This window comes from Patella vulgata, chromosome 7, assembly GCF_932274485.2.
Source record: "Patella vulgata chromosome 7, xgPatVulg1.2, whole genome shotgun sequence".
NCBI classification, from domain to species: Eukaryota; Metazoa; Mollusca; class Gastropoda; family Patellidae; genus Patella; species Patella vulgata.
The window spans coordinates 28,224,663-28,239,493 of NC_065885.2; the positions used below are offsets into that span (position 1 = coordinate 28,224,663).

At 35.0% G+C, this 14,831-nt stretch overlaps 1 protein-coding gene across 2 annotated transcripts in view; it reads left to right on the forward strand.

The window, feature by feature from the left end:
* Window positions 1–7,383, forward strand: part of LOC126828264 (G-protein coupled receptor dmsr-1) — an 89,626-nt gene extending 82,243 nt beyond the window's left edge. For both annotated transcript variants that reach the window (XM_050557950.2, XM_050557949.2), the window contains exon 2: window positions 5,676–7,383. In XM_050557950.2, coding sequence (XP_050413907.1) covers window positions 5,803–6,906 — 1,104 coding nt within the window. In that variant the 5' untranslated portion in view covers window positions 5,676–5,802 and the 3' untranslated portion in view covers window positions 6,907–7,383. The remainder of the gene's footprint in view (window positions 1–5,675) is intronic.
* Window positions 7,384–14,831: the final 7,448 nt, after the last annotated feature.

Here is a 14,831-nt window from a genome sequence, read left to right on the forward strand (position 1 = left end):
TATCATTCGTACAATAATGAACAAAACCCATTACGGTGTGATAATAGGGCTATTAAAGGCAAATACTAGAGACTTAAAAGCAAACTTAAGACTTTCAGGCCATAGACAATAAGAAGGAACCTTATTAAAAAGCACATTGATCAAAAGTTAATGACCATCAAAGTTTTTCATTACTTCTATTCAACATTAAATTCATCCCGCCATCCTGTTTTTCTATTTTTTCTTTGGCCAATGGCAGAAAAAAAAATTGTGTTTAAGTTTTGATCTAGAATTGAAAATGATATTTGAACTTACGTTGTTTGTCAGGTTTTGGTGAATATTTATGATGCAGTAAGATCAGATGGGAAACACACATGAATTAGGGAAATCAATTACTAAAGTGACGTCTCAGCCAAACGATTCGAAATGGTCAACCCTTTCAATATTTTTATGAGATGTTTATTACATTTTTGGCGCTTTGTGGTTATGAAAGTTAAACACAGTTTCAAAAACTGATATAGTCAACTGGGAGAGAATTATTAGTCTTAAAACACCAAGAAGACAAGTGCTTAACCTACAAAATCTTTCCAAACACTTGTTTGAAAGACTATCATTCAAATTAAATTAAATAAATTTAATTGTCAAAAATATTAATACTGAACTGTTCCCATATTAATTATTCATTATTAAAGGGGGGGGATATAGTATATTTAGTGTTGGATGATTAAAGGAGGACAATATTAAAATCGCCTAGCAACGACCCAGCATATAAAGTATCAACATTGAATACGGGTGCATAATGCCTAGGTCTCACTGGGGAAAAAATCATCGGCGATGTGGAAATAAACAAACTTAATCCCGATGGCTCTCGATGCTCGGGAAATATACGTCGAAAATACATCGGGAAAACTGAAAATTTTCTTAGTTCTCCCGAGGCCTCCCGGTGGTTCCACATGGGGTCTCTGAACATACTACATGCTGATTTCTTGCCCTTGCGAAGCGAAGCATAGGATGTCCATATCAAATTTTGTCATTCTACGTCAAGCTGGTCTGTAAAATGTACTTTGGTTTGAGATTCACTTCAAGTTGACATACATGTATAATTATACAAGCCTTGCAAGACCACAATAATGACGTAGTAAATGTGACGGCATATTTATTATTGTAAACCCTAGCATGGAGTCTCTATCTGTTGATTAGTCTTTTACGGACTTCCATAAATATTCAGGCTTGTGCTCAGGGTTTGCTCAGTGCAGTATATTCACAACGAAACTGTTATTTTAAAATTAAGGCTCCAACGAATGTTCATGTTCTAGTTCTCTTCCTTTATCAGAAATACGGCCGATGATTTAGAAATTTGAATAGTTTGATTTTCAAATGAACCGACCATATGTGACACCAGTATAGGAAAACTATGTTCGGGCCTGCGGGCTATCTTACATTTCCAGTATTTCATCATTCAAAATGTGTACTTTTATGCTTAATTTCCTATCACTGGCAGTCAATGTATACCCGATGCATCAGGAAGTAGAGGAAAGCTTTAGCATATCAGACACTTTCCGTGTTTTCATTTTACATAATATTCATGTTTGTTACATGTTGTATAAAGAATTTAAATAGTGCAGTCGTTTCAAAATTCAAGTAAACAAATTGTAGAAACCTGAAATTTGGCACCGTAAAAGGACCCCGATAAAACAAATATTTTTAAACGCCTGCATGGAATAAGGCTGCTGACATTTTTAAAATTACATGACAGAAATGTTGTCCTTTCACTTCTTATTTGAAATAAAATAAAACAAAATATTAGACTGTGTGAAGTTGATTATTCTGTTTAAGTCAAACCTAAAGTACCGTAGTTTAAAGATACATTATAGGAGATAAGATAAAGAGATGGCAGTTCTCGCTATAATAGTTAAAAACTATATAGTAAAGGTAATTTGCTGAAAATTTCAGTCAAATTGATTCACTATGAGCCGAGAAAGAAGCGGGTGAAATTTTTGCATAGTCTCGGTCATCATTACTAAAATCATTAATAAAAACAGCATAGTCTCGATTATCCACTTTTATTGATTTAATTATCAATAGCCGTTAGCGGCATATATAGGAATCTAATCCAGCCAACATCGAAGGCTAGCCTTGACATCGAGAGTTTATTATGGTCTGGATAAGTTAATTAATGTCTAATTGATAATTTAGATAACATTTCAGGCCTAAAGAAAGACTTGTAATAAGCAGATTTTGCTCTTGCATAATGCATGTTTAATGTTTCATTAATGTAGAAGGACATTAAACAAACAATAACGCAACTATATGAATAACAAGTACTGGTTTATTATACTAGAGACGTTTCGACGATGGTACTAAAAGCACAGCCAGATATTGAAAGAAGCTGAACAGAAGTTCGAATCTGTGTTGTTAAAATTCAATTTCCAACTGTCAAGGGTTCTTATAGTTGCACGCCAAGGGGTACACGGGAGCTCGGGTTTTCGTCCCATCAAAACGAGTAGACTGCCTTCAATCTGGCGTTCCCTGGGGAGCCTAATGGGAGATATACGAGGTGGGGCAACGGTGGACCAATGGGCGTTATATCCTACTCTTGTAATAATGTTTTATTTTCTTAATATATTTGTTTTAAAACATTTTTTAAAAAGATATAAATATTATGTCTACTTCCTTTTTATTAAACATATTTCTTTGTCGGTTTTCATTTTAAAAATGACTTTTCAAAAGAATTTATGACATCTTCCATTGAGGTTCCTGATAATAATCTAATTCTTAAGTGGCGGCTATGGGCCATCATACAAAACAGACAAACATATATAGCATGTGTCAATGAATTTTCCTATGGTTAAAGATACCTTAGATCAAATACCATTACTACGGTTAGATGCGTTGCGTTTTGGAGTAGTATAAGGAAGACAATGACAGGCATGTATACACGAATAAGGGATGTATCAGAAACATTATTTCATCCTTTATCCAGAGCTTAAGGCGATCTATATATGGTACCTGCTGTATATGAAATGGGAGATCGCTACTATTGTTATACTAGTGATAATCAGTGAACCGGTATATGAAACATGACACAATTATATGGAATACAAGCTACTTTAATATAGTACTAGTGGCCAGATTCTCTTGTCTTTATCAAGCTAATCATGCATTCGCGAAACGTGACTGTATACATGTACATTAAGTTTATATGATTAGTGCTAAATGATAAGGTCAGCTCAGTTTTTCGTCATAGGTCACGAGGTGTAAATAGGGCTAACGCTAAACCCAACCCCAACCCTGGACTTAGTCCCAATGCTTAGCCTAACCCTAATATACAATCTCGACAACAATCACGTGCCCTAACATTGTTTACATAACGACCATAACAATTTAGTCATGTAATTGTGATTATTTCTATCACTTAACTTTTAACTCTTGTAAAGCGTTTCTGAAACGAGTGTGTAGAAAGCTATATAAAAAAATTAAATTATTATTATTATTATTATTATTATTATCCCATCTGACTGTGACATATTTTTAAGGAATCGCCCTATCAAATTATTTAAAACTCGACCGGCCGAGCAGATATGAAAGCTTTCATATTTATCGTCAATTCCGGTCAGATGTTAATCGAAGATAAGAATTAACCCGTGTCAGACGTTCAGATAAAGTGGTAAAATACGCTATAAGTACCCACCCTTTTGAAGTGTGCAAGCTTGTCTACGATATCACCCTTGGTGGAAGTGGACGTAAAACTCCAGGAACGAACGAAGTGTGCAAGAGGTTTACCCGATGTGATTAAAAAAAACACTCTGATGAAGTGAAGGAAAAATTGATAAAACACGTTTTATTAACACCTTGTATGTATGTCGAAGTGATCAAGAAGTGTAGATATAAATGTTGCTATATAATATAAGTGTCACAGAAATAAATAGTATGTGAACTGAGATTATTGAAGTGGTCTTGAAGTTTACATTTCATTTATATGGCTTCATCATCAATTCCATATCACTTTTGCCTTCTTTATTTCTTTGAAAACTTGGCGTGTTGTGTTTGCCCGATTTTCAGTTTATTTATTGTCTTGTTATCATGTGATAATTCCTGTTCAAGTGGGGGATATTTCTTATATAAACCAGTCTTCTTCCTTCCTTGATCAAACTGAATAATGTCATTGGAATAAATGATTTTTTTTAATCTTCATCATCACTGTGGTTTGTCAAAATTATATCACTATTTCCTTTTCAAACTATCCCTATAGGACCGGCTTAATATTTTTATTTCCATTTGAGCGTCGCCTTTGGCATTTGGCATTTCTTCTTTTGAAAAAAATATAACTAAAACAAAGCATGGTACATGTATATTGTTCAGGTGAGACACATATATAAATTGTATTTTGCTATTTTACTTAAACACAATGTCATTGTCCTTTCATCATCAAAGAGAAATCACACAATGTCATCACAAAAGACGAAAAGGCTACCTTAAATTTTAAGATTTTGACACTTGCGACGTTTTTGCGTTAAGCTCGCCATATAAATTATTATATCGATTCAAAAAATTCAATTGAGTTAATTGTTTTTAACAATGTCATTTGAAGAAGCGATCAGTGATTTCTATACTGGACCATTTTTACTCTCTGTACGTCTTACAATATCAACTCTTCACTTCGTTTAATTTCACACTGTTACTACTATGTACATTGAGCCATTTGCAATCTGCATTCATTATTTATTTATTTGTTGTTTTGGTTGAGTTTTTGTCTTGGGCGTAATTGGGGGAAAGGGAGGAGGGGGTCTGTTTCACACCATTGTTAAAAACTGTCTTATTCTGCTAGCATGACATCCATTGCCGCTTGGGAGCAGATAGTAAGGCAATGACTCGCTTATGTGGCGGAGGGAGGGGGAGGGGGCTGGGCAGGGTTCGATGCCGTTGTGTATAGAAATTTCATTGGGGTTTTTTAACGTAGTTTCTCATTAATGTGGCGCATGTTGGGGTGCCTAGCAAGATGGGACAAAAACGAGGCCACATTAGTTGGCGTAAACGTAAAATAAACCATCACATTAGCCCGGTGGAAACAAACACTGGGACGTTAAACCCCATTCCCGTTCATGTTTCCATTTACGCTTTCCGATCATACTCACAAAACGCAGCTCTGTTTGCCAATACGGACAGTTTGATTGATTGGTGTGTTCATGTGACATGGGCTACAAAGAAGATAAATGTGGCGCATGTTGGGGTGCCTAGCAAGATGGGACAAAAACGAGGGCATATTAGTTGGCGTAAACGTAAAATAAACCATCACATTAGCCCGGTGGGTACAAACACTGGGACGTTAAACCCCATTCCCGTTCATGTTTCCATTTACGCTTTCCGATCATACTCACAAAACGCAGCTCTGTTTGCCAATACGGGCAGTTTGATTGATTGGTGAGTTCATGTGACATGGGCTACAAAGAAGATAAATAAAGTCAATTTGTCAAGTAAAGCATCAGAAATAGGATTAACGCAATTGACATCTGATTATAATCAGATTATATTTAAAATGGTCATTATTTTTGTGAAAAGTTAATACTACAAATTATATGGGGTTGGGGTGTTTTAATTTGTTCTTTCTAATCCAAAGCTTCGATTTTCGATGATAAAATGAATATAAAATTAATTACTTTTACATCACTTTTAACTACACTTTAATTTGTTTTCAGAAATAGGGTTTCTATCTTGAAGATACAGAGTGAAGAAATATGGATTGGGACGAAACGTTTGAAAGGTGACCACCTCTTCGTTATGATCATTGCACACTGAACCAGTGATTAATAAACAAGCGCCACCATGTTTAACTACAGCTTCTACAGCTTTAACGACACCTTCAAATCAGGCAACGAACATTCAGGTTTAAGGGAATTTGAAAGTAGTTTTTCGATTTTCCACGGCTATGCGAGTATAGTTGTGTGTATATTTGGCGTGTGTACGAATGTATTCAATATAACCATACTGACCAGAAGGGATATGAGAACACCTACAAATATAATTCTATCGTGGTTAGCAGTAGCCGACATCATGACAATGTTGCCGTATATACCCTTTGCCATACATTTCTATTGTCCTAACTCGCCACCGTTTATTGCTCCTGAAAAGTATTCCTATAAATGGATACTATATATGTTATTCGTGATCAACAGTGCAGCTACGACCCATACGATCTCTAACTGGTTAGGTGTTTCTTTGTCGTTTTTCCGCTTTCTTCAAATGAGATCTACGAGCCGAGGACCTTTAGCGAAAGAACGTCGAATTACGCAAGTGAAAATAGTTACCGTTATCATTTTTTTAACTTCGTGTGTGATTCTTGTGCCCAATTACCTTACTAATGAAATAGAATCCCACCCGGGACCACGAAACACGACTATATATCGAGTTAAATCTAATGAAACGGATGGACTTGTGGTGATAAATTTTGTTATTTACGCCGTCGTTGCGAAAGTTGTGCCATGTTTATTCATGATTGTATTTAGTGGATCTTTAGTGTACACAGTTAGCTATAAAAACCGCCATAGAAGGAAAAGACTGGCGGCGGCGGGCAAGAAATCCAAACGGGATACGCGACAGACGACCACCACACGAATGCTGCTGGTTGTGATTGTGCTGTTTCTGTTAACAGAACTACCGCAAGGAATTATGATCCTAGTTAGTGCCAGTATTCCACATTTTTATGATAATGTTTATTCACTTTTAGGAGATTTCATGGACTTCATAGCCTTACTAAACACAGCCATTAATTTTGTATTGTACTGTATTATGAGTCAACAATTTAGATATCGCTTTATTCAGATGTACTTGAGACGAAAGCGTCCACACCAAGTGTTAGAAGATACAGGAAATACATCGGAAAGACTCTATTTAAAAAAATCTTTAGGAAAAATTTCCGGCACTTACTAGTTTAAAATTAGCACCATTCTCTAATATTCTAGAATCAGAAAACATTCTAACAATTGAAAGTAGAACTTTTTTATGGTTTCGTAAAAGCTCTGTAGGGTATCCAATACATCACATTTCTCACATTTAATTTATAACGGATTCATTTTGTAGCCTATATAATAAAAAGTTTCTGGTAAATAATACATGAAAAATAACCGTGTTATAGATTGGCCGTTTGCCAACTCAATCAATACATCGAATGGTTCTTCGTCCGAGTGCTTCGGGTTTGGATCCCAGTATAGGCCGAATAAACCGCCGGCATGTTTTAATCCCGATTCTCCATACCGGTTGCACGAACATAACAGTAATATGACGAAATAAGATTATTGAGAGTTATGTTCTGTCGCTGCTACTGATTGTAACTATGGTCTCAACCCAGGTGTCCAACAGCAGCAAATGGACACGAATGAAACGGAACTTCGGATGGCAAAGACTAAATCCCGGGCTATTTATTTCCGTAGGGAATGATGTAGGGGACATATGGGACATGTCACTACATATGTTTATAAATGCTGTTTAAGAGGTGTTTAGGAGGGGTCTTAGGGGTATACTACTTTGCCCTTTGTTACAACCCCTACTGTAATAAATGTAATAATTGTAATAAAATTTCACTTAACCCCTATTGTAATATCAACCCTTCTTGTAATAAATGTAATAATTGTAATAATATTTCACTTAACCCTATTGTAATATCAACCCCAATTGTAATAATTGCAATTAATGTATTTTACCATACCATAAAATCGACATCTAAATTTAAAAGTCTATGCATTTTGATCACTATTTCCATATCAATATAGGAGTAATGGTATGCGTTTATACTGCATAGAATATTATGAAATAACACCACCGAAAACATGATTAAAAGCCGTTAACGAGTTGAGAGAAACTATTAAAATGGAATGTCAACCCCAATGTAATCAATGTTACTTAAATAAACGTGAAGTATGCTCTCTGAAAAACCTGTCGTTTGAGGATTTTGAACATCTTTTCCGAGTGCATATCAGATAAAATTATCCTCGAGATAGCATTTTTAGATGCTTCACTACACTTAATAATATTTATTACAATAGGGGTTGCACGGTATAACCACTATTGTAATAAAAAAAAATCCTCTCAACCCCTATTGTAATAATTGTAATAAATGTGTTTTGCTATACCAATAGCATTTAAGACATCTGTTCGTGGGTTTTGTTTCATAATATCCTATACAGTATTTTGACATACCAGTAGTCTTATATATGGATGCGGAAATTGTGATCAAAATCCATAGACTTTTAAAGTTAGGTGTCGATTTTTTTGGTATGCAAAAAAAACATTTATTACAATTATTATAATAGGGTTTAAGAAAAAATTTATTACAATAGGGGTTATTCCGTGTTACACCTATTGTAAACTCAACCCCTACTGTAATAATTGTGTCTAAGAGTAGTGAAGCATTTAAAAGTAGAAAAGTAGTTAAGAAAATGCTATCAGGAGGATTATATTATCTGATATGCACACGGAAAATATGTTCAAAATCCTCAGACGACAGATGTTTCAGAGAACATACATCACGTTTATTTAAATATCAACGATTACGATAGGGATATACATTTTATTTTAATAATTACTCCAAACTCGTTAACAGCTATTAATCATTTTTCCGGCGGTGTTGTTCATGATATTCTATGCAATACTCTTATTTTCATACGGAATTGGTCAAATCCATAGACTTCTAAAATTAGATGTCGATTTTATTGGTATTGCAAAACATATTTATTACAATTTTTACAAGAGGGGTTCAGAGAAATTTTATTACAGTAGGGGCTATACCGTGTAACCCCTATTGTAATATCAACCCCTATTGTAATAAATATGTCTAAGAGTGGTAAAAGCATTTAAGAAAATGCTATCAGGGGGATTATTTTATCTGATATGCTCACGGAAAAGATGTTCAAATTCCTCAGACGACAGATTTTTCAGTGAGCATATTTCACGTTTATTTAAATATTGATTACAATAGGGGATGACATTTCATTTTAATAATTTCTCCAAACTCGTTAATGGCTTTTAATCATGTTTCCGGTGGTGTTGTTTTGTGATATTCTATGCAGTACTCTTATTTTCATACGGAAATGGTGATTAAAATCCACAGTGTTCTAAAATTAGATGTCCATTTTTTTTTTTAATTTTTGGGGTATGGCAAAACACATTAAAATTTATTACAATTATGACAATAGGGGTTGAGAGAAATTTTATTACAATAGGGGTGATACTGTGTATTCGAATGATGTTGCTTTTTAGTCACCTAAAGATTCTCAAAGCTGATTTGAGAGTATATTTCGTTGCCTGGCAACCTATCTATCTTCAGTTTATCCAAACATCAGTTTAACCCCGAGAAGAGCAAAATCGTAATGATGACTCTTCAGCCAATTAGAAGGCTGGTGTAGGAATCTTAATAATGGTTGTTTTTGTATGAACCATAAATTGAAAACAACAAAGGAAAGGTGCACAGGAAAAGAAAATAGCGATATATGGCTTTATCACTTAAACAAGCTAGATAATTAGAAATGAATATATTGAAAATTTCATTCAAATCATTTTATTTTGATTATCATTTTCTTGATTATCATGTACCATTATCATGATAATAAACAAAGTCTCGATTGTCCATTTCAACGTTAACCGATTATATGGAGCGGATGGTCTAATCAATTTAATATCGCAGTCATCCGATGTTCTAGAGAATTGATTATAGTCTTGGCATGTGAATAAATGTCTATATAACATTAAGCACGTGCTCCCCTTGCCCCCACCCCGCCTGCTAGCTACGGGTCTGAATAGCCTTAGCTCAAGGGCCAGATTAAATCAATATTAAATATTATGTTGTGTATCATGTTTGTGCCAAATAAATGTATCTACCATATAGACATACACATAGCAGTTGTGCTTGTGTGACGGGCAATGACCAGAATAAACACCCTTTTCACTCTTGATGCTAAGATCATTTTAACTTTATACAAAGAAGGTTAATGTTTTTAAAAATAGTGAAATCGGTGTTTAAAAAAAACAAATTAGACAACACATTTCCCTGTTTCCCTGGTTATAATATATATTAGATAGCGAAACATTCAAATGAGGACTAATGGGATAAATGCAAGGAGTATTGATACCCACAACAACTAAATAAATACATGGAAATTATGGATTAAACTGCAATGAATATTAATGACTGTTATACTCATGTCATTTCATGAATATTATGCTGACATTTCGGGTAGATGTAAACTTCTCTGTTCGTAGTGGCCCGTCTAGTGTAACTTCAAATTGTTCCAGAGGTCTGTGTTGTAACAGTTCCTATTAAAGATACATTGTCGTGTGGGCATCGTTTACGTTATATATGAATAATAGGACACGTGTTGTTTAATAACCCAACTACTATAACGTATTAAAATGGTACTTGACATTTCTTCAACGATCTTATAAGAATATCATTGAGTAAACTTTGATTTTGCCAACCTTTCGTCCACAGTATACAATAATCAAATATTGGTTTGTTGGTTTTGTGGGGTCTTCGCCAAAATACACACAGGGATAATGCTACTGACGTATATGATCGTATGTCACAGAATAAGGAACTTACGTTCAATTTACTTTGTATTTGGTGAGATATTTACTGATGAAATTGACAGTTCACGACTGTCATATAACTTAATTCACGATCTTTCCCATTTCACCTATATCTTTAATTGTAAGACAATTATTTATCAGCCTTGCGTCTACATGGAAGTAATCTATACATGTATCCAATGATACGTATAAGTCATAAAATGCATGATTAAATTATAAGATAATTGGAATCAACTTCTGACAGTTACTTCTAGTTTATAACTAGTTAAGTGCGGACTGTTATAAATGTATAGTCATGGGGACAACCCATCAACAAATCTGGTTCGATAATGAATACTCATATGCAAACCGCATCCTAATTACAGAAACCTCTCTATTGGCAAGATTTAAAGAGTTACCAAAAATCAAATCAGTAGGGCTCTTCATTATTGTAAAGGCAGCTTTGGTTAACATTCCTGTGAAATTACTATCGTTTCACGTACTTGTAAACTGGATAGGACCTAAATAACAGTATTGTTCCGATAGTCTCAGCTGCGTTTTGTCAAGCTATTTCTTCCAGAACCAGAGATTCTATTCTTTGCTCTACTGTGGCTCATTATTATAAGATTCTGATTGACAGATTCACTTACAAGTAAAAACTCCAAGGGGATCCGCCGTAAACATTCTTCGTTTTTATTTTTTCAATGAAGCTAATTCTGTTTAATTTAGATTAAAATAAAGTGTTGAATTGGGTTGATCTGATGTGTTAGTGATGGTATTATACGATTACATAATTTATATTTAGATGAATTAAACATTCATTTTTCTCTTATATTAACATTGGCTTTATCAATAGGCGTACAAATGTCATAAAAAACAATGAAATCGAAAATCTTGTTTTTGACTCAAATCAAAGCGCTCTGATACAACTGTTGGTGAAATAAAATACAAACACTAGTGAAATAATAATTCTTTTCAGTGATGGTTGATATATCGACCACTAGAAAAAAGAACTGTTTCACATAGGGTTTGGATCCCATTTCTTCTAACTGATCTCTATTCATAATATGACTTTTACCTTTATATGCGGGAATTATATCAATACTGACCAGAAGAGCGCGTCACATTTGCACCCATAATAAAATTCATGAGAAATTAAGAAACGTCACTGGTTCCCTAATTTGATACAATAACTACCCATTAAAATTTGTCAAGAAAATTATCAGTAGCACTATTGACAGACTAAATAAAGCCCTCGATGTTACCATTAAAGTTAAAGCCAAAGTTCGTTTCAACATCCATTTATAGGTCCAACAAGTCATAAGATAAAAAAGTTATTAACTTACTTAAATTTAGGTGTAACCTTTAGTCGTGCAGTATCATAAAAATCGCAGATCATCGCCAACTGAAACACCAAATGTGGATCCTAAAGATATAGTGTACATAATCAATGTATTTGTAAATACACGTATTTATGGAAAACATGCCGCTCGTTATCTATGAGATTTAAAGAACGTAAACTAGCAACTAGACGCATGAAAGCCTATAAATCTGCAAAAGTCGAACACATCACTGGAAATCCTACCCACAACAAAGAATGTTTTGACTAGAAATATTCATGTATGGAAAAAAGGCGTATTGCGGGAAGCTTTACATATCCGACGACATAACCTAAAATGAACAAAAACAATGACCGGGCTATATCAAATGTATCATTTGACCTGTACTATATTATAATAAATAAATGTTGAAAATATGTTAAATGAGTTATGCTTATGGTTAGCGGTATGTATTATTTAATTTTGAGTTTATGATTACAAGGAAGTCAGTGGTGGAGGTGTCACCCTTATTAATTGTGTGGACTGCTAGTTAGATTAGTTAGTTACCGGATTATTAAGATATGTTAAAAAAATAAAATGAAATGAAATGGGGTTTAACGTTCTACTGTTCTGCTCCGAACTGGGCTAATGAAGACGGGCATACGCCACACAGTATGCTATGAGGGAAATTTTGTCCGGAAAGCGGCCCTACGGCCTATTTTTATATCGAATTCCAACTGACATGGGATCTTTTACGTCCACGCCAACGTGTACACGGGACCTCGGTTTTTCGCCCCATCCAAACAACTATACGTTGTCCCTTGTCAGGCCCCGGATCCTGCACCACTGACAAGAAGGAATCACGTTGGAAAATCCCGATGAACTTTCCCGGCCAACACGAGACCTCCAGGTTAGCGAGTCAACGTCTTACTCACTGGACCACTGTTGCTCCCGTGTTATTAAAAAAAAGAAATAGCTTAGTTAATTATGTAGTACGTTGTATTGACTGTATGATGTCATTATTGATCAAAGGTGTGTGTGTGTGGGGGGGGGGGGGGGGTGTCTAGAGTGTCGCACTTCAAGCTTTCACCGTTATATAGTCACATATTATTAATATTTGGTGGGATTAGTGATCGCTTTTATTTTTATCTTGATAAACACTTTCGGTCATTTTTATTCTCCACATTGGTAATAAGAGAAGAAACATTAACTAATGATCACCAAAGCAATCTGTAATGCTATCATTCAAAACAGTCGTAGTAATCGCAGAATTGAATACAACGGAGAGGTCGCCGCCAAACACACTATACCAAAACGCTAAGGACATGCCAAGGCATGGACAGTTGTTTCTTTGTTTTTATTTTTTGAAAAAAGTGTATGTATTCTACTAAGGATTGGTACTAGATTCCTGGTATTCTTGGTGAAAGGTTTGGGATCAACCCTTCGTGAAAGAATTATGTCACTGTAACATCCGCTTCCATAATATAAATGTTTGGTAACATCACAGCTTTAGTCCCCATGGATAAATTGCTCTCTAGCATTTAAATACTATTTAGAACGCCTTTTTATATAAGATTGTCAGAACAGATGTCAGTGTGCGATTTGTCTATCTGAGATTGGCACACCAATGTGATTCTTTCTTTAATCATAGAAATTGTCTGAAATATCCAATTAATGTTAACCTATGATGTTTTGATCTCATCTCTGTATTAAGTGTAGAACAATATAAACGTCTAGATTTAAACGAAGTTAAACATACATTATGCAAGAGCTATATCTGTCTATTGCAGGTCTTTCTTTAGGCCTGAAATGTTATCTAAATTATTAATTAGACATTAATTAACCTATCCAGACCATGCATAATGAACTCTAGATGGAATCCCTAGTCTGCAATTTTTAGTGGATTATGAGCCAATTTACTGCATAACTTAACGATTTAACGATTAATTGGATAATCGAGACTATGCTGTTTATCGCACTGACTTTAGTAATGATGATCGAGGCTAGGCGGAAATTTCAATCGCTTAGTTCTGGGTTCATAGTAGATCAATTTGAATGAAATTTTCAGCAAATTGCCATTACATTATCTAGTTTTTAACTATTATAGTGATAACTGTCAACTCGTTATCGAATCTCCCATAAAGTATCTTTAATTTTCCCGCCGTGGTTTCACCTTGGCAGTACTACGGGAAGGTGGGTTGGTAAAGGAATAGCGTCTAGTCATTCGGATAACACCCTAGCTCGAGGTTCCGCAGCAGTTGGAATTCAAATATTATAGTTATCGTTTGCTTTCTTCCTGTTTTTAAACGGATGGTTTTGGATGCACGTGCAGCGCGCTGAACTTGGTGTTTGATACTGCTCTCTTGTGCGAATTAAGTATCAGATACGTTGCACCATGCGCAAGGAACGTATGCAAGTTTTTCCGTTTGGAAAATATTGATCCCGAGGCAGTTATTCTGTAATTGATGTGTTTAAACCATATTTGTGACATTTGCGGGTAACTGTGATGAGTTCAAGAAAGCTTTGTCCGAAAAGGTTGTATTGTAAGGTTTGAATTATAAGCTTGCTACAGTCATGTTGTCATGCTTTAAGGCAATCAAGATATAGACCTTGTTTTTCGTCAGCTTTGTACATCGAAATTGTCTATTTCAGTTTGTATCTCAACCGAAAGGTAAGGACTCTAAATCGGACCCTGTTCGCCATAAATCTCAGTCAAGACACTACCCGGTGAGCTATTGTGTCCTATCGATCAATCAAATTACATGTGTATAGACATACGGGCAGATCTCCTTAATTCATGTATGTTTACTTCCCGATGCTCCTGCTTCAAAATCATGACTATTCACCAAGCCTGACAGAAAATGAAATTCATGGGGAAACGGGAGAACTGCTTTAATAGAGGCACTCTGTACATTCGTCATCATGAGAACAGGGGATGCAATTACTAGTCTTAATCCATACAGGTGCAGACTAGTA